Raw genomic sequence first — 27,802 nt, forward strand, 5'->3', positions numbered from 1 at the left:
TGGGTTCTGCAAGCAGCACAGGCTTAGGGGAATGGCTCTGCTGAAGCACTGAATATCTTACCAAGCAGACAGAATGAGGACTTAAGGTCAGAATAGGATGAACTCAAAGGACATACAGAATGCGATGGCATTTCTTTGTGGATCAAGATTTTCGCGTATACAGGTGACTTCTGCAAAAACACATTCACAGGTAGTCATCTTTGGTGAAGACTAATTCTGTCTATGTGAATACTCTTGAGTTAGGTTGCAAAAGAGATGAGGTCATAATGAGAGTGTTAGGAATGATTTTGATAATGGTAGAAAACAGAATCATACTTTCACTTATCTAATTCCCCTTCCCATTCCTGACTTACAAAAAGTAAGAGTAACAAAAAAAAAAAAAGAGTGATACCAGTAGCATTGTGTATACTTAATCTTAAAATATGAACTCTTCATTTCTTAAAAATATTTTTTGTAGATGAGAAGGTTGGTAATGAGAAGAATTGTCAAAGTTAGCAAATTTAACTTATCAGATATTGTGGCTGATTATGAAGAAATTATATCTGCAAGGTATATATTAAAATTATTATTATTTAAGTCTGAAATATAAAGCTATAAGCTAGTTCCTTCAGAGTTCTCTTTTTATATTAATGTCAAAATCCAGTTACAAAGCATAAAATGAAATATAGTGGTTTAAATATTTTTAATAATTTTAAAATTCCATTTTGGACATATCTGTATGATTTATATTTTCAATTATATAGTATTTTAGTTTTTAACCCTCTCCTTGTGGCAAGAAAAAAAAGAAAGCGAAACACCTTTGTCCAAAATTAGTTTTGCTCTCCGATCTCCCTGTCCTGGGATTGATTCTGGAAAAATCATTGGTGGTAGCACCAAGCACTAAGCCTATAATCTCCCCCTTTCAAAACTGAATCCTCAGCAAGGACTGATAAAAGGACTCTGTGATCCACAAGCAGCTGCGGGGGAGCCTTTTGCTGAAGGAACTCAATTCTCATACTGTCTTATCTGTGAGATTTAAGGGTAGGAACAGGAATTAGGGATGTTACATATCTGGGAAACCACTCTGCGGCCACTTGCAGATTCTTCGTATGGGAAACCTCTCTGGGGCCACTTGCAGATTCTTCGTATTAACAGGAAGGTTTTAATTGGTTTAGGATGCTGAGATATATTTTGGGGGAGGGGTTTCTATTCTAAAATATACCTTGAAGTAATTCTTCTATGAGCAAATGTTTTTTAAATGAAAACTTATTTAAAAAAACTTTTATTGGGGTATAGTTGATTTACAACGTTGTGCTAGTTTCTGCTGTACAGCAAAGTGAATCTGTTATAGATATACGTATATCCACTCTGTTTTAGATTCTTTTCCCATATAGGCCATTACAGAGTATTTAGTGGAGTTCCCTGTACTATACATAGGTCCTTATTAGTTATCTATTTCATATTTAGTAGTCATATATAGTGGTGTGTGTGGTGATGGACCGGGAAGCCTGGCGTGCTACAGTCCATGGGAACTGCAAAGAGTCAGGCATGACTGAGTGACTGAACCGAACTGGCAGTGATGTGTGTGTGTCAGTGATGAAAACTTATTTTTTAACTTTTCATTTTACATTGGAGTACAGGTGATTAACAATGTTGTGTTAGTTTCAGGTGTACAACAAAGTGATTCAGTTAGACACATAGATGTATCTATTCTTTTTCAAGTTCTCTTCCTAATTAGGTTGTTACAGAATACTGAGCAGAGTTCCCTTTGCTGTACTTGTTGTTTATCCATTTTAAATATAACAGTGTGTACATGTCAACCCCAAACTCCCTATCTGTCGCCTTCAACCCTTCCCCGCTGGTAACCATAAGTTTGTTCTCTAAGTCTATGAGTCTGTTTCTGTTTTGTAAATAAGTTCAGTTGTATGTTTTTTTGGATTCCACATATAAATGATATCACACAACATTTCTTTCTCTGACTTACTTTCCTCAGTATGACAGTCTCTAAGTCCACCCATGTTGCTACAAATGGCTTTATTTCATTCTTTTCAATAGCTGAGTAATATCCCATTATATATATTAAGAAACATATATATATGTATATATACACTTATATATGTATATAAATGCTACAACTTCTTAATCCATTCTCCTGTCTATGGACATTGTGGCTGCTTCCATGTCTTGGCTATTGTAAACACACTGCAATGAATACTGGGGTGCATGTATGTTCCCTTTCAGACCATGTATTTCTCTGGATACATGCCCAGGAGTGAGGTTACAGGATGATATGGTAGCTCTGTTTTTAGTTTCTTAAGGAACCTCCATACTGTTCTCCATAGTGGCTTCACAAATTTACATTCCCACCAACAGTGTAGGAGGGTTCTCTTCTCTTTCTACCCTCTCCAATGTTTATAGTTTCTGGGTTTTTTGATGATAGCCATTTTGTCTGGTGTGAGGTGATATCTTCTTCCAGTTTTGATTTGCATTTCTCTAATAATTAGCAATGTTGAACATCTTTTCATGTGCCTCTTGACCATCTCTATGTCTTCTTTGGTGAAAATGTCTGTTTAAGTCTTCTGCCTCTTTTTTGATAGAGTTGTTTGTTTTGATGATGTTAAGCATCATGAGCTGTTTATAAATTTTGGAGACTAATCCCTTGGTCACATCATTTGCAAATATTTTTCCCAGTCTGTGAGCTGTCTTTTCATTTAGTTTATTGTTTCCTCTGCTGTGCAAAAACTTTTGAGTTTAATTAGGTCTTATTTGTTTATTTTTGTTTTTCCATTTCCATTACTCTGAGAGAGGGATTGAAGAAGATGTTGGTACAATTTATGTCAGAGAGTGTTCTGCCTATGTTTTCCTCTAAGAGTGTTATAGTGTACAGTCTTACATTTAGGTCTTTAATCCATTTTGAATTTATTTTTGTGTATGATGTCAAAGAATGTTCTAATATTATTTTTTGCATGTAGCTGTCCAGTTTTCCCAGCACCATTTATTGAAGAGACTGTCTTGCCTTCAATGTATATAGTCTTTCCTCCTTAGATTAATTGACCATAAGTACATGCGTTTATTTCTGGGCCTTCTGTCCTGTTTCATTGATCTGCATTTCTATTTTTGTGCCAGTACTATGCTTTTTGTGTGTGCCATGCTGTTTTGATGACTGTAACTTTGTAGAGTAGTCTGAAGTTTTTATTTTCAGTCTTTAGAGGAAAACAAGTGTGACCGTAAAGTTATAATTCCATATAACTTTGTGTTTCCATGTAGGTTCCATATAGGTTTGTGTTGCCAGGAGTTGCAGCACTTATAACTAACTCCTACTCAGAACTATGTAGAAATGATCAAGAGAATAATTCCTAAGAAATGAATACTCTTTTGAAATAACATCTTGTTTCATGGGATTACCTCTCCATGCCCTATATCTTCTTGGACCATATACCCAAAGAAAATGGAGCAGTCAGATGCTCTCTTAAAACACAGAATCCCTTCTACACTCAGAAAAAGATTATTTTCTGGAGTCTAAGACAACTCTGTCTCTCCTACACAGTAAAGAGAACATGGTTCAGAATAATGACCTTATTTATAATAAATTTTAAAGATCATTATCTTTCAAACCTTAAGTTATTTTATATCAATCTGATTGACCACTTTTTAGCCAGTTGACAGATGCAGTTTGTAAACTTCTTGAACAACGAAGAAAGTTAAAGCCTCAGAGGAAAGAAAGGAAAAAAGTGGCAGCACAGACTATCTGTGATAGAGATATTAAGATTCTTATCAGAATACTGAGAGCTTATAATATTCCTACAAGGAAAACAACAGTTAATAGGTAAGGCAGTTGCACCAATTTTTGGAGTTACAAAAAAATGTCTTAAATGTAAATTTCTAAACTATCTTTTTAATAAAACTTTGTACTTTATTCATGTTCTACATACAAAAGCTGAATGAGAGTTGAAATCTTCATTTGAATAGTCAAACTTAACGTCATTGCTATGTAGTAAAAGTTTGCAGAAGTTTGAGATGCCCAAAGTATCTTTAACATGTGTATTTTTGGGTGCTTTATTAAATAAATGCTTTCTGTCCATATTCCCTATTTTGAAAACTTAAGCAGCTATTGCCAATTAATTATACTGTCCACTCACAGTGTTGGAAGTAGAACAGTAGAATACAGGAGAGAATAGGCTCCATTTTGGACTTGTCATTTTAGGTGACTTCTATAAAAATCAGATCTTACCATCTCTTTTGCAGGCACTCAGAATGATGTGTTTTATCGGTGTTTCTTGGGCAGAGGATATGTGGGGTCAGAATGGTCAAATGAAGTCATCCTGAATATTTAGTATATCCTCAATATCAAGTGTCATATATTTAATCTCATATATAATTTATATATTGTAAATATTTCATACCCAGGTACCTAAGGGATACTGAGTATCCCTATCTACATTTAACACAGGTGTGTTCTACTTGCTTATTTTATGTTTATCCCTTGAATTCTACCTATGAGAAACATTTTGCTTACTAGCTACTAACCTACAGTTAAAACCTCTTAAAGGTTTTGTCTGTGTTTTGTAAATATGATTTTATTTATAATACACTTGATATTCTCAAAACAAATGCACATTTCAAGGCTGTTTTGTGAAATAAGGACCTTTTAAAATTACTACCATTTTCTGCAATAATTGGGCTTATTGGGCTTCCCTTGTGGCTCAGCTAGTAAAGAATACACCTACAATGGGGAGACCTGGGTTCAATTCCTGAGTTGAGAAGATTCCCTGGAGAAGGGAAAGGCTACCCACTCCAGTATTCTGGCCTGGAGAATTCCATGGACTGTATAGTCCATGGGGTTGCAAAGAGTTGGACATGACTGAGTGACTTTCACTTTCTGCAACAATTAATCTGTAAAAGAAAGAATACTGTAACACCAAAAATAGAAATAATACAGCTCCAAGTATTACCTACCCTATTTTTCCCTTTTTGCTGAGGATCAGTGAAGACTTTACTGCAGACTGGTTCCCATCCATAGCTTAGCACTGAGGAGCTACCCTTTCAGAGTAGTGATATGAAGACCCAAAGCAAACTGTAAGATCCAGGGTAACTGACTTATCTATCTCTATAAGCATAAGCAGAAACCCAACAACATAGCACAGAAGCATAAGCAAAAACACACCTACTCGCACCAAAACAAATACTGAAATTAATTAAAATGTATGTTCCTATATTGTTTTTCCTGAAGGTCCTTGGATATGCCTACTTATTTGATATCATCCATGTCTCGCCTCAGACATAAAGAAACAATCAAATCATTAACCTCAGATGAACTCTTAAATGAGGTAAGTATTTAACACTTCTCTAAAGCGCAGTTTTGATCATGTTTTCCCTGAATTGCAACTGGCCCCTAACTGGACTATCCATCGCTACTCTCTTGGGCTTCTAGTTTACTCTCCATAACACAGTCATGGTGCTGTTTACATAATGTAATTCTAACCATTTCATTCTCTACTACCCTGCTCTCAGGGTCTATAGAATAAAATGCAAGCTCCTTAGAAAGTCTACCAAAATCTGTATTTACCTGGTTCTTATCTACCAATCAGCCAGCCACATTTCCCTCCACCCCACAGCAGTATCATATCACACTACTGCATTCTAGAAGTCCTCCATTCTTGCCCTTTCCTTTGCCTGGAATGGCCACCATACTAAATGTGCATGTGTTACTGGCCACATGAACTACTATTTAATGTTTCAAAGCCCAAGCCCATGCAATGTGTTCTCTGTGAAGTTCTCTTTGTCCTCACCCCCAAAAGTTTAGTCATTCTCTCTCCTGAGTAACTATTATATCCTGAATATATTTCTTATGTTTCATTGCCATTATTTGCTTAACTGTTTGTTTTCTCCAGACAGACTTAAGATAAAAATCTTTACTGATATCCATGTATTTTTGAATCCTAGCAAAATCGTACCTGATATTAAATAGAATGAAATCTTAATTGAACGAATGAATGAATACATAATGGTTGTTTGAAAAATGAGAAAAACCAAACCATCTAGTTATCAGCCAGTAACTAATTTCTACCTTTAATCAACTATATAAAATATTACAAAAACCTAGTCAGTGTTTATCATGTGTTTCAGGATATTGTACACCCCTTTGTGGAAGTTTCTTTTCAGCACACTGTATACCAAACCAGCATTGCCAGTGGATCTCATCCATGCTGGAATGAAGAAATTAAAGTAGATTTTATGTAAGTTGGAGTCCATTTTTCCTTGACTTCTAAAACAAACCAATAACAGAATTATTTTCTTGAGCCATTTATTTAAAATAATGATTGATACAGGCTTAATTTTTAAGTTTTTAAATTATGAAGTGTGTTTACATAGATAATATATGCGTGTGTGCTAAGTCGCTTCAGTCATGTCTGACTCTTTGCGACCCTGTGAACTGTCGCCCACGAGGCTCCTCTGTCCGTGGGATTCTCTAGGCAAGAATACTGGAATGGGTTGCCCTGCCCTCCTCCAGGGGCTCTTCCCGACTCAAGAATTGAACTCGCGTCTCCTGTGGCTCCTGCATTGCAGGAGGATTCTTGAGTCAGCAGGGAAGCCCGTATATAATGTACATGTAAATATAAGTTCTGAGGGAAAATGAATATCTGCGTATCTACGATTTAGCTTTAAAAATGGAGTGTTACCAGTAACTTTGAAGGCTCCACTGTGCCAATACCTAACTGTATCCCCTTCCTATCTCCCCAGAGATAACAACCATATCACCCTTGTGTTTATCCTTCCTTCTCTTTCTTTATGATTTTAAATCACAGATATTCGTCCTTAGCTATGTTTTACTTATTTATGGATGCCTTTCAACTGTATATAAATTGAATTATCTTTTGCAACCTGTTTCTTTACTCTTCATTATTTTGAGAGATTTATCCATATTCATAACTATTTCTTCCTTCATTTTCACTTCATTTTAGTATTCCACTGTGTTAAAATGCCATAATTTATTTATTCTTTATCCTGTTGATGCACATTTGCCTAGTTTTAGTGTTTTGCTATTATAAATAGTGTTGCTCTGAACATTTTTGTACTTGTTATCTGGAACACACATCTAAGAGTTTCTTTTTAAGACAGTAGTTCTCAGGCTATTTTGTGCACTGAAATCACTTGTATGACTTCTTTAAACAAATTGCTGGGCCCAACTCCATAGTTTCTAATTCAATAGCTCTAAAGTAGGGCTGATACATAATTCCATTTCTAACAAGTTCCAGGTGTTACTGATGCTACTAGTCAGGAGACACTTTGAAACCCTCTGCTCCAGGATCCATATCCAGGAGTGGAATCGCTTCAACTTTACTATGTAATGTCAATTATTTTCCCGAAGTGATTGTGCCAATATACACTCTCAGTATATAAGTTCCTATTGTGCCACATATTCAATAATATTTAATATTTTTTAAATTAATTTTTCTAATATGGTGGATCTAAAGTGATGCTCTTACTGTGATTTAATTTACATTCCTGGATTTCTAATGAGATTGAGTTTCTTTTTCTTCCATTTTAAACAAACTGATAGACTTTATCATTTTTAGAGAGTTTAGGTTCCTAGTAAAATTGAGCAGAAAGCAGAATTCTTACATATTCTCTCCCTTCAACACACACACACACACAGAGCTTCCCTAAGTGCCAGTGTGATACATTTCTTATGAAACAGACCATATTATGAGACAAAGTCCACAATTTGCGTTACAATTCATTCTTTGTGTGGTACATTCTATGCGTGTGTACTCAGTTGCTTCAGTCATGTCCAACTGTTTGTGACCCTATGGACTATAGCCCACCAGGCTCCTCTGTCCATGGGATTTCTCCAGGCAAGAATACTGGAGTGAGTTGCCATGCCCTCCTCCAGGTGATCTTCCTGATGCAGGAGTCGAACCTGCATCTCCCACATCTCCTGCAGTACAGGTAGATTTTTTTCCCACTAGTGTCACCTGGGAAGCCTTGTATGTTCCATGGGTTTTGTCAAGAATAGCAAGGAGAGATAGGAAAACCTCCCTCAGTGATCAATGCAAAGAAGTAGAGGAAAACAATAGAATGGGGAAGATTAGAGATCTCTTCAAGAAAATTAGAGATACCAAGGGAACATTTCATGCAAAGATGAGCACCATAAAGGACAGAAATGGTATGGACCTAACAGAAGCAGAAGCTATTAAGAAGAGGTGGCAACAATACACGAAGAACTATACAAAAAAGATCTTCATGACCCAGATAGCCACGATGGTGTGATCACTCACCAAAGCCAGACATCCTGGAATGCGAAGTCAAGTGAGCCTTAGAAAGCATCACTACGAACAAAGCTAGTGGGGGTGATGAAATTCCAGTTGAGCCATTTCAGATCCTAAAACATGATGCTGTGAAAGTGCTGTACACAATATGCCAGCAAATCTGGAAAACTCAGCAGTGGCCACAGGACTGGAAAAGGTCAGTTTTCATTCCAATCCCAAAGTAAGGCAATGCCAAAGAATGCTCAAACTACCACACAATTGTACTCATCTCACCCACTATCAAAGTAATGTTCAAAATTCTCCAAGCTAGGCTTCAACTGTACATGAACCATGAACTTCTAGATGTTCAAACTGGATTTAGAAAAGGCATAGGAACCAGAGTTCAAATTGCCAACATCCGTTGGATCATCGAAAAAGCAAGAGAGTTCCAGAAAAACATCTACTTTTGCTTTATTGACTATGCCAAAGCTTTTGACTGTGTGGATTACAACAAACTGGAAAATTCTTCAAGACATGGGAATACCAGACCAGCTTACCTGCCTCCTGAGAAATCTGTATGCAGGTCAAGAAGCAACAGTTAGAACTGGACGTGGAACAACAGACTGGTTCCAAATCGGGAAAGGATTACGTCAAGGCTGTATACTGTCACCCTGCTTATTTAACTTATATGCAGAGTACACCATGCAAAATGCCGGGCTGGATGAAGCACAAGTTGAAATCAAGATTTCTGAGAGAAATACCAACAACCTCAGATATACAGATACCACCCTTATGGCAGGAAACAAAGAAGAACTAAAGAGCCTCTTGATGAAAGTGAAAGAGGAGAGTAAAAAAGTTGGCTTAAAACTCAACATTCAGAAAATTAAGATCATGGCATCCAGTTCCATCACTTCATGGCAAATAGATGGGGAAACAATGAAAACGGTGAGAGACTTTATTTTGGGGGGCTCCACAATCACTACAGATGGTGACTACAGCCATGAAATTAAAGGACGCTTGCTCCTTGGAAGGAACATTATGACCAACCTAGACAGCATATTAAAAAGCAGAGACATTACTTTGCCAACAAAGGTCCGTCTAGTCAAAGCTATGGTTTTTCCAGTAGTCATATATGGATGTGAGAGTTGGACTATAAAGAAAGTTGAGCACTGGAGAATTGATGCATTTGAACTGTGGTGTTGGAAAAGACTCTTGAGAGTCCCTTGGACTGCAAGGAGATCCAACCAGTACATCCTAGAGGAAATCAATCCTGAATATTCATTGGAAAGACTGATGATGAAGCTGAAGCTCCAATGCTTTGGCCACCTGATGCGAAGAACTGACTCATTGGAAAAGACCCTGATGCTGGGAAAGATTGAAGGCAGGAGGAGAAGGGGACGACAGAGGATGAGATGGTTGGATGGCATCACCAACACAATAGACACAAGTTTGAGTAAACTCCAGGAGTTGGTGATGGACAGGGAGGCCTGGCGTGCTGGAGTCCATGGGGTTGCAAAGAGTCGGACACTACTGAAGAACTGAACTGAACTGAACTGATACTCACTCCAGTATTCTTGCCTGGAGAATCTCATTAACAGAGGAGCCTGGTGGGTTACATTCCATAGGGTCACAAAGAGTTGGACATGACTGAAGAAACTTCGCGTGTGCGCACACCTGGGTATGTGCCCGTAAGTGGGATTGCTGGGTCATATGGCAAATCTATTTTTAGATTTTTAAGGAACCTCCATACCGTTCTCCATAGTGGCTATACCAATTTACATTCCCACCAACAGTGTAGGAGGGTTCCTTTTTCTCTACATCCTTTCCAGGATTTATTGTCTGTAGATTTCTTGATATTGAGTCTAATGAAAGATAACAGTCATCTTGAAAACACATAGCTTTTCTTAGCTTACACTTTATAAAAGAAAACAACACAGGTAATTTTATAGTCCTTTATGAATAATGATTTTATAAAATCAATTAAGCATCTGAATATGTTTTCTTATTTACAGCTTACCAGGACATGATTGTAACTTCTCAAGTTTATCTAAAATAAAAGATAATATATATATCAACATTTTTGATGAAATGATTATTGAAAAGCATGAGGTAAAGTAGAAAAATTATAATAATCAATGTTGAAATAATTCTAGGTTCAGACTGAATGAAGTCTGTGAACATATTTGTTAATTTGCTTTTAGATGCAGTGTCTATTTACAACATTTTCTAAAAGGGATATGGAGCAACATGAAATAAAATCAGACATGTGACAAGTCAGTTCAAAAATAACAGAGATCATAAACCACACATAGGAAGAGGAGGGATAAATATACCAAGAATTTGGGGAAACTAGGTTTCTGCAGTTGAACCTTATATCTACGTGTGAACTTCCTGGTAGTGAAGCTTTAGCATATTTTCAAGGTTTGCTGCACTAAGCATATTTGCTATGATATATACTGAATGTATATACTACGGTAAAGGTATATACATTAAGGTGCTTTACATAGTTTACTGAGATGTAGGTAAATCTCAAAAGCAATGGCTATGAACTGCAGACAGGAATCAGGTACTGGGAGCCTTTTTCAAACTTCAGCGCTTTCCCAGATTCAAGTAAATGGTAGCAACACATCCAGGGCTTAGAAACTGAATACCATGGCTTTCTAGCTGGCATGTGATCACTAGAATCTCAATATTGTCTATTATGACCCTGAACTCCCTGGTATTTGTTCTTCTTAGAAGAAAAGAGAGATCAGATTAAAATGGGAGCCAGAATATATTGCACTTTCTTTTGCAAGGTTTTTACATTTCTAAACTGGACTGTCTGCAGGAGGACCATTCAGTGAATTTTCTTAGTCAAGAAATGGCCCATGTTAACCTTTGTTGTGGTGGCTGTTCAGTCAATAAGTTGTGTCCGACTCTTTGTGACCCCATGGACTCCAGCACAGCAAGCTCCCCTGTCCTTCACTATCTCCCAGAGTTTGTTCAGATTCATGTCCACTGAGCTGGTGATGCTATCTAACTGATGCCATTATTTCTTGGCAGTAAGCCAACATAACCCATAATTATGACAGCAAGGGAAAGGTGGTTGATGGCAAAGCACAAAATGAAGAAGAAAGCAAGACAGTATATGGGGAAAACTACAATGAATTGTCCTTTTTATCTCCCTTCTTTTTTCCTAGCTCTTTACTTCAGCCCAGATTAATAGTGTATATCTGTAATATTAATAGAAATTTTGAGTTTATAGATTTAAAAGAAATCACATTAACATCAATAATTTAAGGTCTTATTCTTTTTCTACCTTCTACTCACAAAACCTCCACCAGTCCCTCGCAAAATTTTCTGGAAGCCTCCAAGGAGTCCTCATAATTGTGCTTAGACATGACTGTTAGCTATAGTCGTCAGTATGTGTGTTCTTTTGACTCAGCCCCCGAAGCTCTCAAAGCCACCGAAAAGAATCTCACCACCAGCACTGTTGACACTGCCCCTGATTATGCTGCCACCATCTGTGCCAAGGGTGTTATCCCTCCAGTTATCCTTGAGCCCAAAGCTATCAAACTTCTGAACACTCAAGAGGCACTGGATTCTGTACAAACATGGGCAGAATGGGCCTATTTTCTCTGAATCCATACCACATATTGTGTATCTAGACTTTAAAGCAATAGTGTTTGTACACAAAATCTCACAGTAGAAGAGCTTCTCCAGCCACTGACCCTAATCATCAGGGGCCAAACCAAGGACAAGGGACCTAGTGGGGTTCAGTGTGCACCAACCCTTTCCGTGTCTTCATTGTTCTTTCTCTTCTTGATTCCTAAACTCAACCCAACTGCTCTCATCTTCCCTAATTACAAGTGAAAATCAGTGGATACAAGTATATACTAGTACTATGGAGCAGTTTGTTGCCTATGCCAGTCTTAACTCAAACAAGCAACATGCCTATCCCAAGAACTATTCTCTAACACCTTTCCCATATTCCCCCTATTTCAGCACTTTGGCTGATGAAATGAAAAATGTAAATGGCTAAAAGTGAAGTGAGTTACAGAGTAAATGCCAGTGGGGTTAGTGGTGTTGGCAGTAAATGCCAAATCTTTTTTTGCCCAATACCCCACTACACTCTCTAATTTTTAAAAATAGCATTATTGAGAAGTAGTTGGCATACAGTAAGCTGCACATAAAGTGTGTATTTTGACAAATTTTGACATATATGTATATATATACATGAAACCATCATCAAAGTCAAGGCAATGAATATATGCATCACTCTCAAAGGTTTTCCTCTGTCCTGTTAGAATACCTCCATCTTTCCCTTCCTTCCTCCCACCCCAGGAAACAATTCATCTGCTTTCAGTAACTATAGTTTATATTTTCTGGAATTTTATAGAATTGGTATCATACAGTTTTCACTCTTTTTTCCTTGGCATGGCAGCTTTCCTTCAGGGAAAAAAATTATTTTTAGATTTGTCTTTGTTGTGTTATTTATCAAATAGTTCATTACTTTTTATTGTATAGTGGTAGTCTGTTGAAAACACACATTGTATTGTATGTTTAAATATTCACCTGTTGATGGACAAGTGGGTTTTCTATGGCAGGGGTGAGAGGGCTATTATAAATAAAACTACCATGAGGATTTGTGTAGAAGTCTTCCATACAAATGCTTTAATTTTGGGGGCGGTAAATACATAGGAGTGAAATGACTGGATCATATGGTAAGTGGACACTTAAGAAACAAACTGTTTTTTCAAAGTGATTGTACCATTTTTTATTTCTACCAGCACTGTATGAGACTTCTAGTTCTTTCACATTCTTACAAGAATGTAGTCAGACTTCAAAATTTTAGCCATTCTAAAAAGCCTGTGGTTGTATCTCATTATAGTTTTAATTTGCATTTCCTAATGACTAATGAAGAGGAACTAAAAAGCGTCTTGGTGAAAGTGAAAGAGGAGAGTGAAAAAGTTGGCTTAAAGCTCAACATTCACAAAACTAAGATCATGGTATCTGGTCCCATCACTTCATGGGGAATAGATGGGGAAACAGTGGAAACAGTGTCAGATTTTATTTTGGAGGGGGCTCCAAAATCACTGCAAATGGTGACTGCAGCCATGAAATTAAAAGACGCTTACTCCTTGGAAGGAAAGTTATGACCAACCTAGATAGCATATTCAAAAGCAGAGACATTACTTTGCCAACAAACGTCCGTCTAGTCAAGGCTATGATTTTTCCTGTGGTCATGTATGGATGTGAGAGTTGGACTGTGAAGAAAGCTGAGTGCCGAAGAATTGATGCTTTTGAACTGTGGTGTTGGAGAAGACTCTTGAGAGTCCCTTGGACTGCAAGGAGATCCAACCAGTCCATTCTGAAGGAGATCAGCCCTGGGATTTCTTTGGAAGGAATGATGCTAAAGCTGAAACTCCAGTACTTTGGCCACCTCATGCGAAGAGTTGACTCATTGGAAAAGACTCTGATGCTGGGAGGGATTGAGGGCAGGAGGAGAAGGGGAAGACAGAGGATGAGATGGCTGGATGGCATCACTGACTCGATGGACATGAGTCTGAGTGAACTCCGGGAGATGGTGATGAACAGGGAGGCCTGGCGTGCTGCGATTCATGGGGTCGCAAAGAGTCGGACATGACTGAGTGACTGAACTGAACTGAACTGAATGACTAATGATGTTGGATGGCTTCCCTGGTGGTTCAGATGGTAAAGAATCTGCCTGCAATGCAGGAGACCTGGGTTTGATCCCTGGGTTGGGGAGATCCCCTGAAGAAGGGAATGGGAACCCATTCTAGTATTCTTGCCTGGAAAATTCCATAGACAAAGGGGCCTGGCGAGTTGCAGTCAGACATGACTGAGCAACTAACAACACACAATGATGTTGAGCATTTTTTAATGAATTGCTCTTGGTGTCATGTTTTTTGGCTCTGATTTTATAACTCTTTATTAGAGTTACAGGGCTTCCCAGGTGGCGCTGGGGGTAAAGAACCTGCCTGCTAATGCAGGAGACATAAGAGACTCAAGTTCCATCTCTTGGTAGGGAAGATCCCCTGGAGGAGGGCATAGCAACCCACTGCACTATTCTTGCCTGGAGAATCCTCATGGACACAGGAGCCTGGAGGGCTACAGTCCATTGGGTCACAGAGTCAGACACGACTGAAGCAACTTAGCACACACACACACACACACACACACACACACACACACACACTGTTAAGATTATATTCCTTCTTCATGAATTGATTGCTCTATTATTATGAAATATTCCTCTTTATCCCTGGCTACATTTCTTAATTCTTAAATCTACTTTGTATGTTATAAATATAGTCACTTCGGCTTTCTTTTCATTGGTGTTTGTATGTTTGGTGTATCTTTTTCTTTCTCTTCTTCTTATTTTTTCTTTTAATCTGTGTCTTTATATGTAAAATGAGTTTACTTTAGACAGTGTATAGTCTTGGGTCTTCCTTTTTTACTCAGTTAACAACCTCTATCTTTCAATGAATGGGTATTTATGTTTTGTGTAATTATTGACTTGGCTGGGTTCCATCTTCCTGTTTGCTTTCTACTTGTCCCATCTGTTTTTTATCCTTTTTTTCTTCCCTTTTTTGGATTAATAGAGTACTTTTATTATTCTGCTTTATTTTCACTATTGGCTTATTAGCTGTACTTTTTAAATTTCTTAATTGTTGCTCTAGGTTTTGTTATATTTTACTGCACTTATCACAGTCTATAATATTATGCCACTCCACATACAGTGTAAGGAGAGGATATTATTACACTTCCGTTTCTACTCCCATGCTTTGTGTTAGTATTATTTTATCATATATTTTGCTTTTACGTATGTCATAAACTCTGCAACAAGTCATTATTGTTGCGTTAAATAGTCAATTATCTTTTAAAGAAACTTTTGAAAGTGAGAAAAAAACTTTTCTATTTACTCTTTGGTTTCTTTTTAAAATGAAAGAGAATTTATTATACTTACCTGCAAGTTTGTGTGAAGTTGTTCATCACATGATATAGAATAGTAATAGAAAACATTTATTTTAATAGGATCGCTGTTTCAAGAGCTGCAGTGCTCATTCATATATAAGAAAGAATTGGCTTGGATCCATTGTCTTCCCTTTCTCTGCTCTCCTACAACAATCTGAGGTAATAGAAAATGATTCTTTGCTAACTCTAAATTTTTGTCTCTGGCTAATAGAAACACTTACTGTTTTCTTTGAGTCAGATTTTGATTGGCAGGTTGATAAGTCAGTTGAAATGATCCTGTATGCAAGTGCCTCTTAGGTGTTGGAGTATTTGAAGATTTTAGCCATCTCTAGGAGATACCCACAAATTTATTTCATATATTTTTAGTGTTCATTGATGAAGAAAAGGAAAGCTAACCATAGGTCTTAAAGCAACATTCGTATTTGTTTATAATAGTTACATAATTCAAGATTCATACATTTTCTGAATAATGACATTGCTTCGTAACCATGGATTCCATGATTCTATGCAATCACAGCATGTCACGTGGGAGCACGTTACAAATACAGGTGCTGCAGATAAAGAGCAAGGGAGATTTTAAGTTGTTGGAGGTATAGGGCTTCCTGTTATAATCCCTGCAGTTACTTCTCCGTCTCAGGCCAGATGCTAGGATAGAGAAGCAGTTAGGAACGTGAGCTTCAAAGGTAGACTCGTCTGCATTGTAATCCTGGCTCTACCACTCATTGGTTGTGTGACCCGTCACAACTTCCTCACATGCTCTGAACTCATTTCCTTATCTATAAAATGGAGATTAGTGGTGTCTACCTCATTGAATAATGTGATCTATATCAAGCACTTGGAAGAATGCCTTATACATGCTGCTGCTGCTGCTGCTAAGTCGCTTCAGTTGTGTCCGACTCTGTGCGACCCCAGAGACGGCAGCCCACCAGGCTCTCCCGTCCCTGGGATTCTCCAGACAAGAACACTGGAGTGGGTTGCCATTTCCTTCTCCAATGCATGAAATTGAAAAGTGAAAGTGAAGTCGCTCAGTAGTGTCCAACTCTTCGCAACCCCATGGACTGCAGCCTACCAGGCTCCTCTGCCCATGGGATTTTCCAGGCAAGAGTACTGGAGCGGGGTGCCATCGCCTTCTCCGCCTTATACATAGTAGGTGCTTAATAACTATTAATATTAGTTATGTTGTTAGTAGTAGTAGTTATTATTTTAAATTATCTCCTCACACACACACAAACATACACACGCATACACACACAGTCCCTCCTCCAGTGGACTTTGGGTCATCTCTCCTTCTGTTCCATTTTTTTTCTTTCCAGACCCAGTGCAAAATGTAACATGGTCTTTTAGCTTTTTTCTCTGTGCTTAAATTTGATTCTCTAAGAGTTTCTATCACTCTGGTATGTTAACTTGCTTTCTCATTTCATCCCTTTCTTACTTCTGCCTTTTCCACATACTGCATATTACAGGGGGACCCAGGGTGTCAAGGTTGCTTGTGAGCAGACCATCATGGACAACTTTATCATTCTTTGCAAGTCCCTATTAGTCAAATCAGCATGAACCCATGCAAGCCCATTTCCTGCAATGGAGTAGACTAAACTGAGCTATCTTTGACTGATGTTTATTTTCATCATGCAGAATCCTTTCTGTTCATATACTCTTTCAGATTAGCGGAACATTTCAAGTAAATATTCCACCCTTTTTGCTTGGGTATACTTGGAGTAAGACTTATGTGTCTCCTAAAGAAGATTATAATGGAGAGAATTTAAAAGAATGTACCTTCTTAAATATTTTTGCTACTATTGAACCTCAAATATCATATGCCATCTGTAGTCCAGCACTAGACAAGGTAGGCTTTCCGCTGAATTATTTTCAGATATACTATCAAAGGAGTGTTAATTTCAAAGATGACAAAAATAAATGTTGGTTCAATTTGTTGGTGGGAACAGTATGGTAGCAAGTTGAAATATTTTGAACTTGATTCTAGTTTTCAGATCAAATAGACATTTTGGAGAGAGCACGGATTTTTACAAAAACTTGCAAGGCGTTATTTCCTAAACGAAGAATCACCACTACTGTTTTTAATGATGAAGGGATACAGATCTTAGTGATAAGATACATCAAGGCATTGAATCCACCTCAACAACTCCTGGATATGTTTCTTCATGATTCTAATGCAAGACTTGTAAGTGATATATATGTTAGTAACTTTATTGAGATATTCACAAACCATATAATTTGCCCTTCTAAAGTATATAATTCAGTGGTTTTCACTATATACACCAAGTTGTGCAGCCATCACCACAGTAAATTTTAGAACATTTTGATCACTCTAAATTTATATTTATTTTAATTGGTTTATTTTTTAATATTAACTTTGAGTAAAACTTTCTTATTAAAATTGCTTTATCTTCGGAGACAGTTTCATGAGAGAGATACCATCTGTGTTGCAATGTGTGCTCCTGAGTGCCTGGTGGAAGAAAACATTTCCTCCTGTTGCCCTTCACTCTGCCCACTTGTACTGAAGGTCACTGTTGCCACATCACTTCATGCGACCGTACCAACTTCAAAATCTTTCTGTCAGACTTTGAAAAATGATGCAGAAAAATTCCTTTTGATTTTCAGGCAGAATTGAAAGTTGTATTTCTAAAGAGATTGTGTCTAGAACTTCTAAGGATTGCTTCTTGTTGTAAAGAGGCTATGTTATCTTTTGCTCTGTAAACTGCCAACATAACACTTCTCACCTTATGTGGCTTTATGCATATCTGTTATTTACCAGCTGACAAAAGAGACATGTACAGGTGTTCATTATGAACTCAGAAGAGGAGATAGCTTCTTTCACTTTGAGAAAGGGAAATGTGAAAGCAGAAATCTAGTCTCCCCTTTAAGGAAAAAAAAAAAAAGCTTTGATTAATGGACATCTATGAAAAATCATTTATACCTTTTATTTATTCAGGCCTGATTGACTCAATTGACTCTCCTTAGAATATTTATATTCTTCTTCCAGTATGAAGCTCTCCCCTGAATTCTTTAAGCGAAAATCGAAAGTCCTAATTTAGATCACATACACTCTGCTTTTGGGTTTCCTCTTTTCCTATTTCCTGATACCAAAAGTCCAAGGAGATAATGATGCTCTCAGATTTCTTTTAAAGACAGTCTTTGTCTTTTAAAAAAAAGTAGAAAGAATCCTAGCTCTTTTGCTTATCAGGAATTGTGAGCCATGTTTAATTAACTGCATGAAGTCAGAAACACGATTAGTGTAGGAGGTCATAGTAGTGCATATATGGTAGCTACTGTAAATCAGTGAAAATGTTGGTGAACTGTCTGTGTTAACTCTGAGTCCTTATCTCCAGCCCTATAGGGGTAGGAGGCCACAACAGAAGTTCTGTTGTTTGTAAAAATAGGCTGCACCAATATCTTCTTGCTTCAGCAACTTATAACTGGATTTTATTAATAAAAATAATTCTGATGGATTTTGAACCTGAAAGAAAATCAAACTTTTGCTACTCTTCTACACGTTTTTTTCAATTTTCTTAAACAGTTGTATTTTAAAGTATACATGTAATGTATCACATTAAAAATTTTAATTTATTATAGTGAAATGTAATGATTAATATACATGGTCTGGAGTCATGCTAACGGGCTTATTCCCAGAGACCCATATGTTGTGTTAGTGTGTGACCCATATATTATGTTAGTGTGTTAGTGTGAGTGTTAGTGTGGGCAGGTTATCTTAGCACTCTAAGCTTGTTTCTTCTTTTGTAAAATAAAATTAATAATAGTGTGTATTTCAAAGGCTTGTAGGATATACTAAATTTGGTGATAATGCATGTAAAGCACTATGCTTGGTGATGGGCATATAGTATGCTCTTAATAAATCTTAGTTAATATTATTTCAGGACCTTGTTGCTCACTTTGTATCTTTGATTCCCATTATGCCTGATGCACTGGATGAAAATGATGGTTTTGATATATGGATGACATCAGAGGTAACCAATTACAATTTATAATTTAAATGTATAATGTTTGCTTTTCTTTTAAAAAAACATTTCAAAAATATTATGCACTTATGTAGTAGCTTTGCTTATGCAGTTTGAAGGCATTTGATAATTTAATACACTCTTTTCATTCAGCTCTATAACAACCCATATAAATAATTCTTAAAGACCAAAAATCTTGTTCAACTCTTTAAGTAGCTCATAATATTCAGATTCAGCAGGAATTCCAGGAGTACAACATTATGACATTCTCCAGAGAGAAATATGAAATATGCCTTGTTCGCTATAGAGCTGGTTAGACCCAGCAGTCTAGGGGAAATACCACCACTTCCCAGAAGCTTTCCCTGGTTTTCCCATATCTGAATGAAGAGCTTCCTTGGCACTTGGATTAAAATTGTATTTAGACTGGTTACCATGCAGTATTTGGGACATATTTAAACTAAAAACTATTTATTTGAAATTTAAATTGCTTTAGGCATCCCATCCCTCCCCCCAAAATCTGCCAATCCTAATTAGAACACTTTTTCCATTTCACCTTAAATTATATTTCAGTTCAGTCAGTTCAGTTCAGTCGCTCAGTCATGTCCGACTCTTTGAGACCCCATGAATCGCAGCACGCCAGGCCTCCCTGTCCATCACCATCTCCCAGAGCTCACTCAGACTCACATCCATCGAGTCCGTGATGCCATCCAGCCATCTCATCCTGGGTCGTCCCCTTCTCCTCCTGCCCCCAATCCCTCCCAGCATCAGAGTCTTTTCCAATGAGTCAACTCTTCGCATGAGGTAGCCAAAGTACTGGAGCTTCAGCTTTAGCATCATTTCCTTCCAAAGAAATCCCAGGGTTGATCTCCTTCAGAATGGACTGGTTGGATCTCCTTGCAGTCCAAGGGACTCTCAAGAGTCTTCTCCAACACCACAGTTCAAACGCATCAATTCTTCGGTGCTCAGCCTTCTTCACAGTCCAACTCTCACATTTAGTTGGCCTAAACTAAATATACACTGGCCCTATACCCACACACTATATATATACATCCCAAGTTTAATCTCCTTGAATGAAAAGGTAAATTTGCACTTATCTAGAATGCTTAGAGGCTGGATTTGAGCTGAAATGGATTTAGAGAGCACAGGACTAATTTAATAGGTCAGTTACCCTGCCTTCTGCTAAATGAGAATAAGAGAGACACAAGCATGTAGTTTGTTTTAGGACCCAGTGGTTCAAATCTGGTAAAACTCAAAGAGATGTATATTAACTCTAGACTCTTCTGAGAGTCTTCAAACTAATCAGAATGTGTTACAATCCTGCAGAACATTGAAAGATAGCCTCTAAAGTAGCTAAAAATAACTATAAAAATAACCATTCTGGCAAATACCAGTGCTTCCAAGTGCCCTCCAAGCCAAACGGTACTCATAATCAACAGGTCACCACCGGCACAGGCTTCCTTTTGGCTGGTGTCTTCCCATTGCCATGAACTCTGGACTTGGGAACTCCCTGAGTGAATGACTAATTAAATCGTCACAGGAGTTATTTCCTCTACCCAACATACAGTCTTCGAACAAACCTTGGTTCAAATCCTACTTCAACCACCTGATACCTGATACCTTAAGTTATTCAGCTTCATTAGACTTCACTTTCCTCATCTGTGTCATAGAGGGATTTTGAAAGGATAGGCAGCTAGAACACAGTATGTTAGTTACCTTGTTGTTGTTGTTCGGTTGCTAAGTCGTATCCGATTCTTTGCAACCCCCTGGACTGCAGCAACCAGGCTTCTCTATCCTTCATGGTCTCCTGAGTTTGCTCAGATTCATGTCTTTTGAGCTGGTGATGCTATCGTGCTGTCTACCTACCTCATCCTCTGCTGCTGTCTTCTCTTTTTGCCTTCCATCTTTCCCAGCTTCAGAGTCTTTTCCAATGTTAGTTACCTACTCTCATTCATTCCCTCCTCCTCTTATGAGATGCAGTCAGGGGAACCTCCTTAGCCTGACATTGAAGACTACTCATGTTTAGCTATTCATTCTTCTGTTCATCACACGTATCTTTCAGAAGAGCCGTGTTACCATTCTTCTTAACCTCTATCCCTCACCATCACATCCAGCCAGTGTGTACTGATGTGGCCACATCTGTTGTTAAACCATTGAAACGCTGCCCGACTGACTGGTAAATAGTCACTCTGAGAGCTCCTGAGCTCCCCCTCCCCAAGCTCCCTGGCCACCACAGCCCTTTCTCTGGGACTAAGGAAACGGAAGCACGTGTCCAGTCTAAATGGTGCAGCCGAGTCTGCATGTTGCAGCTGCTACTAAGCAGCAACACAATATTGCCGTATGAACATGTGGGCCCATATATTTTGTTAGATCCTTTGATTCTTCAAGAGAATCCAGAAATTCAGAGCTGTATGTGTGATCTTGCAATTTTTAAAAGCATTTTGGGGCCAAGCAAAACACACCTATAGACTGGAGCTGAATCATAGGCCACTGGTCTGCCACCTGTGCTGTGCTTTTTCTCTCCTGTTACAACTGCCTTACTAGGCACTCCGCATTTGATTACACTTACCCCTGCTGTTCAGGTCTTTCTGTTAAGGAAGTTTCCATCACTTTTCTTGATTGGGCTCCAACTCAGATCTCTTCTTCTAAGTTGAGACCATTATATTGGTACAGGGCAGAGAGTGACTCCATTGACCAAAGGATCCTTTCCTCCAAACACAGGTGATTTCCTATCAGATGAAGTTCCTTAAAATATTAGCCAATTTTGTTATTCAGTCACTGAGTCATGTTCAACTCTTTGTAACCCCACAGACTGCAGCACGCCAGGCTTCCCTGTCCGTCACCATCTCCTAGAGTTTGCTTAAACGCACGTCCATTGAGTCAGTGATGCCATCCAACCATCTCATCCTCTTTTGTCCCCTTCTCCTGACCTCAGTCTTTCCCAGCATCAGGGTCTCTTCCAGTGAGTCAGCTCTTCACATCAGGCAGCTAAAATATTGGAGTTTCGCTTCAGAATCGGCCCTTCCAATGAATATTCAGGATTGATTTTCTTTAGGGTTGATTGGTTTAATCTCCTTGCTGTCTAAGGGACTCTTAAGAGTCTTCTCCAGCACCACAGTTCAAAACCATTTATTCTTTGGTGCTCAGCCCTGTTTTCCCAGGGTATTTGTCCCCCAAAAAAGCTGCCTCATTTTGGATGATAAAATTATTGGGTCGCAAAGTTATCCACATTAATTGTCCCATAATAAAGGTGACCCTTATGTTCCAGGTTAATGTTCTCTCTTTCTAATGCCCTAATGTTTTAACAGGAAAAGTGTGTCAGAGTTTTAGGCTTTGCAGTCATCTTAGTGACCTGGCAAAAATGTGTGTGTAAGGGCGTGGAGGGGCCCTGAATCTGTTGGATGCTTGCACTACTCAACTCTCTCTCCTCCCCTCCCTTCCTTTTTTTTTTTTTTTTTTTTTTGTCTTTGTTGCTTTTGTTTCACCTTAGCGCTGCATCAGTTTAGCTATTGGAAATAAGGAGGAGCATGCCATACTTCTCTGTAATTTCTTCCTGTATTTTGGAAAGAAAGCTTTGGTCCTTCTAGGAACCTCAGTGTTGGAAGTAAGTGTTGGACTTAATATTTAAACAAAATTGGGAGAAGGCAATGGCACCCCACTCCAGTACTCTTGCCTGGAAAATCCCATGGACGGAGGAGCCTGGTAGGCTGCAGTCCATGGGGTCGCTAAGGGTCGGACACGACTGAGCGACTTCACTTTGACTTTTTCACTTTCATGCATTGGAGAAGGAAATGGCAACCCACTCCAGTATTCTTGCCTAGAGAATCCCAGGGACAGGGGATCCTGGTGGGCTGCCATCTATGGGGTCGCACAGAGTCGGACACGACTGAAGCGACTTAGCAGCAGCAGCAGCAGCAGCAAACAAAATTGATTAGCTTTCAGGTGCAAGTTTTAAAGACTTCAACTCCAAGTTTCCATTTTTTCACTAATTAATTAGGAAATTTCATAGGCAAACAAATATTTACTTAGGAGAATAATGTTGCTTCATCAAAATTTCCACAGTGTAAAGAATGACTTCCTTTTGTTTTTCTTCTTTGTAAAGTAGTACAAATAATAGTGCTACTTCATGGCAGCAAATTTGGAAAACTCAGCAATGACCACAGGACTGGAAAAGGTCTGTTTTCATTCCAGTCTCAAAGAGAGACAATGCCAAAGAATGTTCAAACTACTGTAAAATTGTGCTCATTTCACATGCTAGCAAGGTTATGCTCAAAATCCTTCAGCTATGCTTCAGCATTATGTGAACTGAGAACTTCCAAATGTACAAGCTAGGTTCCAAAGAGGCAGAGGAACCAGAAATCAAATTGCCAACATTTGTTGGATCATGGAGAAAGCAAGGGAGTTCCAGGAAAACATCTACTTTGCCTCACTGACAATGCTAAAGCCTTTGCCTGTGTGGATCACAACAAAATGTGGAAAATTCTGAAAGAGATGGGAATACCAGGCCACTTTACCTGTTTCCTGAGAAACCTGTATGTGGGTCAAGAAGCAGCATTAGAACTGGACATGGAACAATTGACTGGTTAAAACTGGGAAAGAAATATGACATGGCTGTATATTGTCCCCCTGCTTATTTAACTTCTGTGTGTGAGTATATCATGCAAAATGCCGGACTGGATGGATCACAAGCTGGATTCAAGATTCCTGGGAGAAATATCAATAACCTCAGATACGCAAATGATGCCACTCTAATGGCAGAGAGTGAAGAGGAACTAAAGAGCCTCTTGATGATGCTGAAAGAGAAGAGTGAAAAAGCTGACCTGAAATTCAATGTTAAAAAACTAAGATCATGGCATCCAGACCCATTACTTCATGGCAAATAGATGGGGAAAAAGTGGAAGCAGTGACAGATTTTCTTCCTTGGACTCCAAAATCATTATGGACAGTGACTGCAGCCATGAAATTAAAAGATGCTTGCTTCTTGGAAGGAAACCTACGAGAGACCTAGACAGTGTATTAAAAAGCAGAGATATCACTTTGCCGACAAAGGTCTATATAGTCAAAGCTATGGTTTTTCCAGTAGTTATGTACAGATGTGAGAGTTGGACCATAAAGAATACTGAGCGCGGAAGAACTCTTGCTTTTGAATTGTGCTGGAGAAGACTCTTGAGGGTCCCTTGGACTACAAGGAGATCAAACTAGTCAATCTTAAAAGACATCAACCCTGAATATTAACTGGAAGGAATGATGCGAAAGCTGAAGCTCCCATACTTCGGCAACCTGATGTGAAGAGCTGACTCATGGAAAAGACCCTGATGCTGGGAAAGATTGAGGGCAAAAGGAGAAGAGGGTGGCAGAGAATGAGATGGTTACATAGTGTCACTGATAACAATGGACATGAGTTTGAGCAAACTCTGGAAGATAGTGGAGAACAGAGGAACCTGGCATGCTGTATGTAGTTCATGGGGTCGCAAAGAGTTGGACATGACTTAGCGACTGAACAACATGGGGTTACTAGAAATACTAAATTACGTGGTAAATATATGACACTGAGAGCAGTATCTGGTTTATGGAAAATGCTCAGTAAGTGATGGGGGTAGGTGATGTAGCAATAGTTACGTAGTGGTTGTTAACCATCATCACCATCATCATCTTTATATGTTCCTAGAATTATATTTTAAGATAATTAAGATGTGCCTCTCCCTATTTTTCACTGCTCAAATTTTAATTGTGCAAGAAATGTGCCAGAAACTCACTAATTTGTACAGCTTAATTATCTGTTCAGTTCAGTTGCTCAGTCGTGTCCGACTCTTTGCGACCCCATGAGTCTCAGCACGCCAGGCCTCCCTGTCCATCACCATCTCCCGGAGTTCACTCACACTCACGTCCATCGAGTCCGTGATGCCATTCAGCCATCTCATCCTCTGTCGTCCCCTTCTCCTCCTGCCCCCAATCCCTCCCAGCATCAAAGTCTTTTCCAATGAGTCAACTCTTTGCATGAGGTGGCCAAAGTACTGGAGTTTCAGCTTCAGCATCAGTCCTTCCAAAGAAATCCCTGGGTTGATCTGCTTTAGAGTGGACTGGTTGGATCTCCTTGCAGTCCAAGGGACCCTCAAGAGTCTTCTCCAACAGTTCAAAAGCATCAATTCTTCAGCGCTCAGCCTTCTTCACAGTCCAACTCTCACATCCATACATGACCGCAAGAAAAACCATAGCCTTGACTAGACGGACCTTAGTTGGCAAAGTAATGTCTCTGCTTTTGAATATGCTATCTAGGTTGGTCATAACTTTTCTTCCAAGGAGTAAGCGTCTTTTAATTTCATGGCTGCAATCACCATCTGCAGTGATTTTGGTGCCCCCAAAATAAAGTCTGACACTGTTTCCACTGTTTCCCCATCTATTTCCCATCAAACCTCCAGAAAGCTGCCTTATTAGGACTCTATTTCTATTTAATAATATGAACTATATTGTAAGCGTTTAAAACGTCCAGATTTTTTTTGTCACGATCATTTATTTCTCTATATTTCCTTTGCAAAACTGATTATTTCTGTGTCCTGTTTGTTAGCTGAAAGTTCAGTTCAGTTCCCGACTCTTTGAGACCCCGTGAATTGCAGCACGCCAGGCTTCCCTGTCCAAAATCTATGGCTAACTTCCCCATGTGATCGCTCTGCTGTAGCTTTGAGCACCATTAGATGGCAGTAAACAGTGAACAATATTTTAACAAACATTTGTATTTGTACCTGTGAGTCAACACTGGGTGTCAGCACTTACCTATACAGTTCACCTTGGCTGTGTGGTTGAGGTGAAGCCTCTTTACCTGGGAAATCCCATGGACAGAGGAGCCTAGTGGGCTACATACAGTCCATAGGGTCACAAAGAGTCAGACACAACTGAGCAACTTTCACTTCACTAATAATGTTTACTAGCTGTATGATCTCAGCCTTATTTATTTCTCTGAGCCTCACTTATCTACCTCCTCAAAGTGAAAGTGAAAGTCGCTCAGTTGTGTCCGACTCTTTGCGAGCCCATGGACTATACATTCCATGGAATTCTCCGGGCCAGAATACTGGAGTGGGTAGCCTTTCCCTACTCCAGGGGATCTTCCCAACCCAGAGATTGAACCCAGGTCTCCCCACATTGCAGGTGGATTCTTTACCAGCTGAGCCACAAAGGAAGCCCCCGCTCAAAGGAATAATGCTATTTACTGTTACCCTAGACATGTTGTTAACCTCTTATTCTTCATGTGAAAGGTGGGCATGATAATCATACCTACCTCACAGAATTTGGAATTAATTAAAGTGAGAAATTAAGTAAAATTAGCATGAGCAGTACAGAACCTGAGGTACGTAAATGATAAATGTAAGCAGTTATTATTATCATTACCTGAGATTTTTATTTTTTGCTAAATAAGAAAGGTTTACACTTCAAAAGTATGTGCAGAGCAAAATAGTAACATAGTGACTACTTTTATTCCTCAATTGGTTTTTTGTTTAATTTCTCTCTGGCCTCTAATTCTACATCTTGTTCTTGTTAATTTGATGGCTTTTTAACTTCACCTAGCTTTTCAGAGCCTTGGACTAACACCATAACTCTACATGGTGTTCACCCTTGATCTCTAAATATATTCTGCTTAAAGCAGGGCTAATCCATGTAGCACCTTTGTGTGAGTTATACAAAAGTACCCCTACGCATTAGCACTAAGTATTAGGAAATGTTCTTCATATACTGATTTCATCAGAACAATATATTTTATTGCTATGAGGGTGGCAACACTGGCTCATACGTTCTCTCATTTGAACCCTCATGATAGCTTGGGCCTGTGGATTTCTATTGCTTTGGCTTTTCCCTTTTCAAAAAAATTGTAAATATTCTAAAAAAGGCTTTTAAAAGATCAGAGATACCAGGGAGTTTCCTGATGACATAGTGGTTATGATTCTGGGCTTTCGCTGCTGTGGCCCGAGTTCAGTCCCTGGTCAGGGAACGGAGATCCCTCAAGCCGTGCAGCATGGCCAATAAGTAGATAAATCATACAGAATAAAGAATCTATAGGGTGATTGATAATATTATCTGTACAAAGTCAGAGATAGCATATGCTTACACTACAATTTCCAATACAAAAATGAGTTAAATCGATCATCCACCAGAAATAATTTTAACTCTTTCTTCGGACAGGGGCCCGTGGCGTATGTATTAACTCAGGAAACTGATGAATATTTGCTTTGGAATCCATTAACTGGACAGTGTCATAAGCAGTCTGACCCATTTTGCCCGTTACACGGTGTAGACTGTTTGTTTGATGGTGAAAACGTAAGTGTATTGGGTGAGGAGGGAAGATCTTGAGTTCTCTCCTCAGGAGTCAAACTGGTGGCTCTCCACCCTGACTATACGTTAGGATCACGTGGAAACGCTGAGGGAACCGCAGACGTTCAGTGAGAGTCCCTGGGGGGTGGGGCCAGGGAAATCTTCCATCCCCAAAGCTCCTTGAGGTGATTCTGTAGTGCCTCCGGGGCTGAGAAGCAATGAGCAGGCTCGTGTTCACATGCCCCTGCAGTTCTCTGCACCTCCTGCCTCAGAGCTGTCCTTGGTTTCTGCCACTTCACTGGGTAGAAAGACTGTAACCCACTA

At 38.9% G+C, this 27,802-nt stretch overlaps 1 protein-coding gene across 3 annotated transcripts in view; it reads left to right on the plus strand.

Annotated features, from left to right (window-relative positions):
• Window positions 1-27,802, plus strand: part of CC2D2B (coiled-coil and C2 domain containing 2B) — a 92,158-nt gene that overhangs the window by 50,941 nt on the left and 13,415 nt on the right. For 2 of the 3 annotated variants that reach the window (XM_068961677.1, XM_068961678.1), the window contains exons 1-6: window positions 10,317-10,337; window positions 15,267-15,365; window positions 17,188-17,385; window positions 19,100-19,189; window positions 22,668-22,781; window positions 27,350-27,484. In XM_068961677.1, the coding sequence (XP_068817778.1) occupies window positions 10,317-10,337; window positions 15,267-15,365; window positions 17,188-17,385; window positions 19,100-19,189; window positions 22,668-22,781; window positions 27,350-27,484 (657 nt within the window). Of the gene's footprint in view, window positions 1-457; window positions 550-3,634; window positions 3,806-5,209; window positions 5,307-6,105; window positions 6,216-10,240; window positions 10,338-15,266; window positions 15,366-16,866; window positions 17,050-17,187; window positions 17,386-19,099; window positions 19,190-22,667; window positions 22,782-27,349; window positions 27,485-27,802 lie in introns of those variants that run through there. The other variant, XM_068961676.1, reaches the window with a different exon arrangement.

This window comes from Capricornis sumatraensis, chromosome 23 (assembly GCF_032405125.1).
Source record: "Capricornis sumatraensis isolate serow.1 chromosome 23, serow.2, whole genome shotgun sequence".
NCBI lineage: Eukaryota > Metazoa > Chordata > Mammalia > Artiodactyla > Bovidae > Capricornis > Capricornis sumatraensis.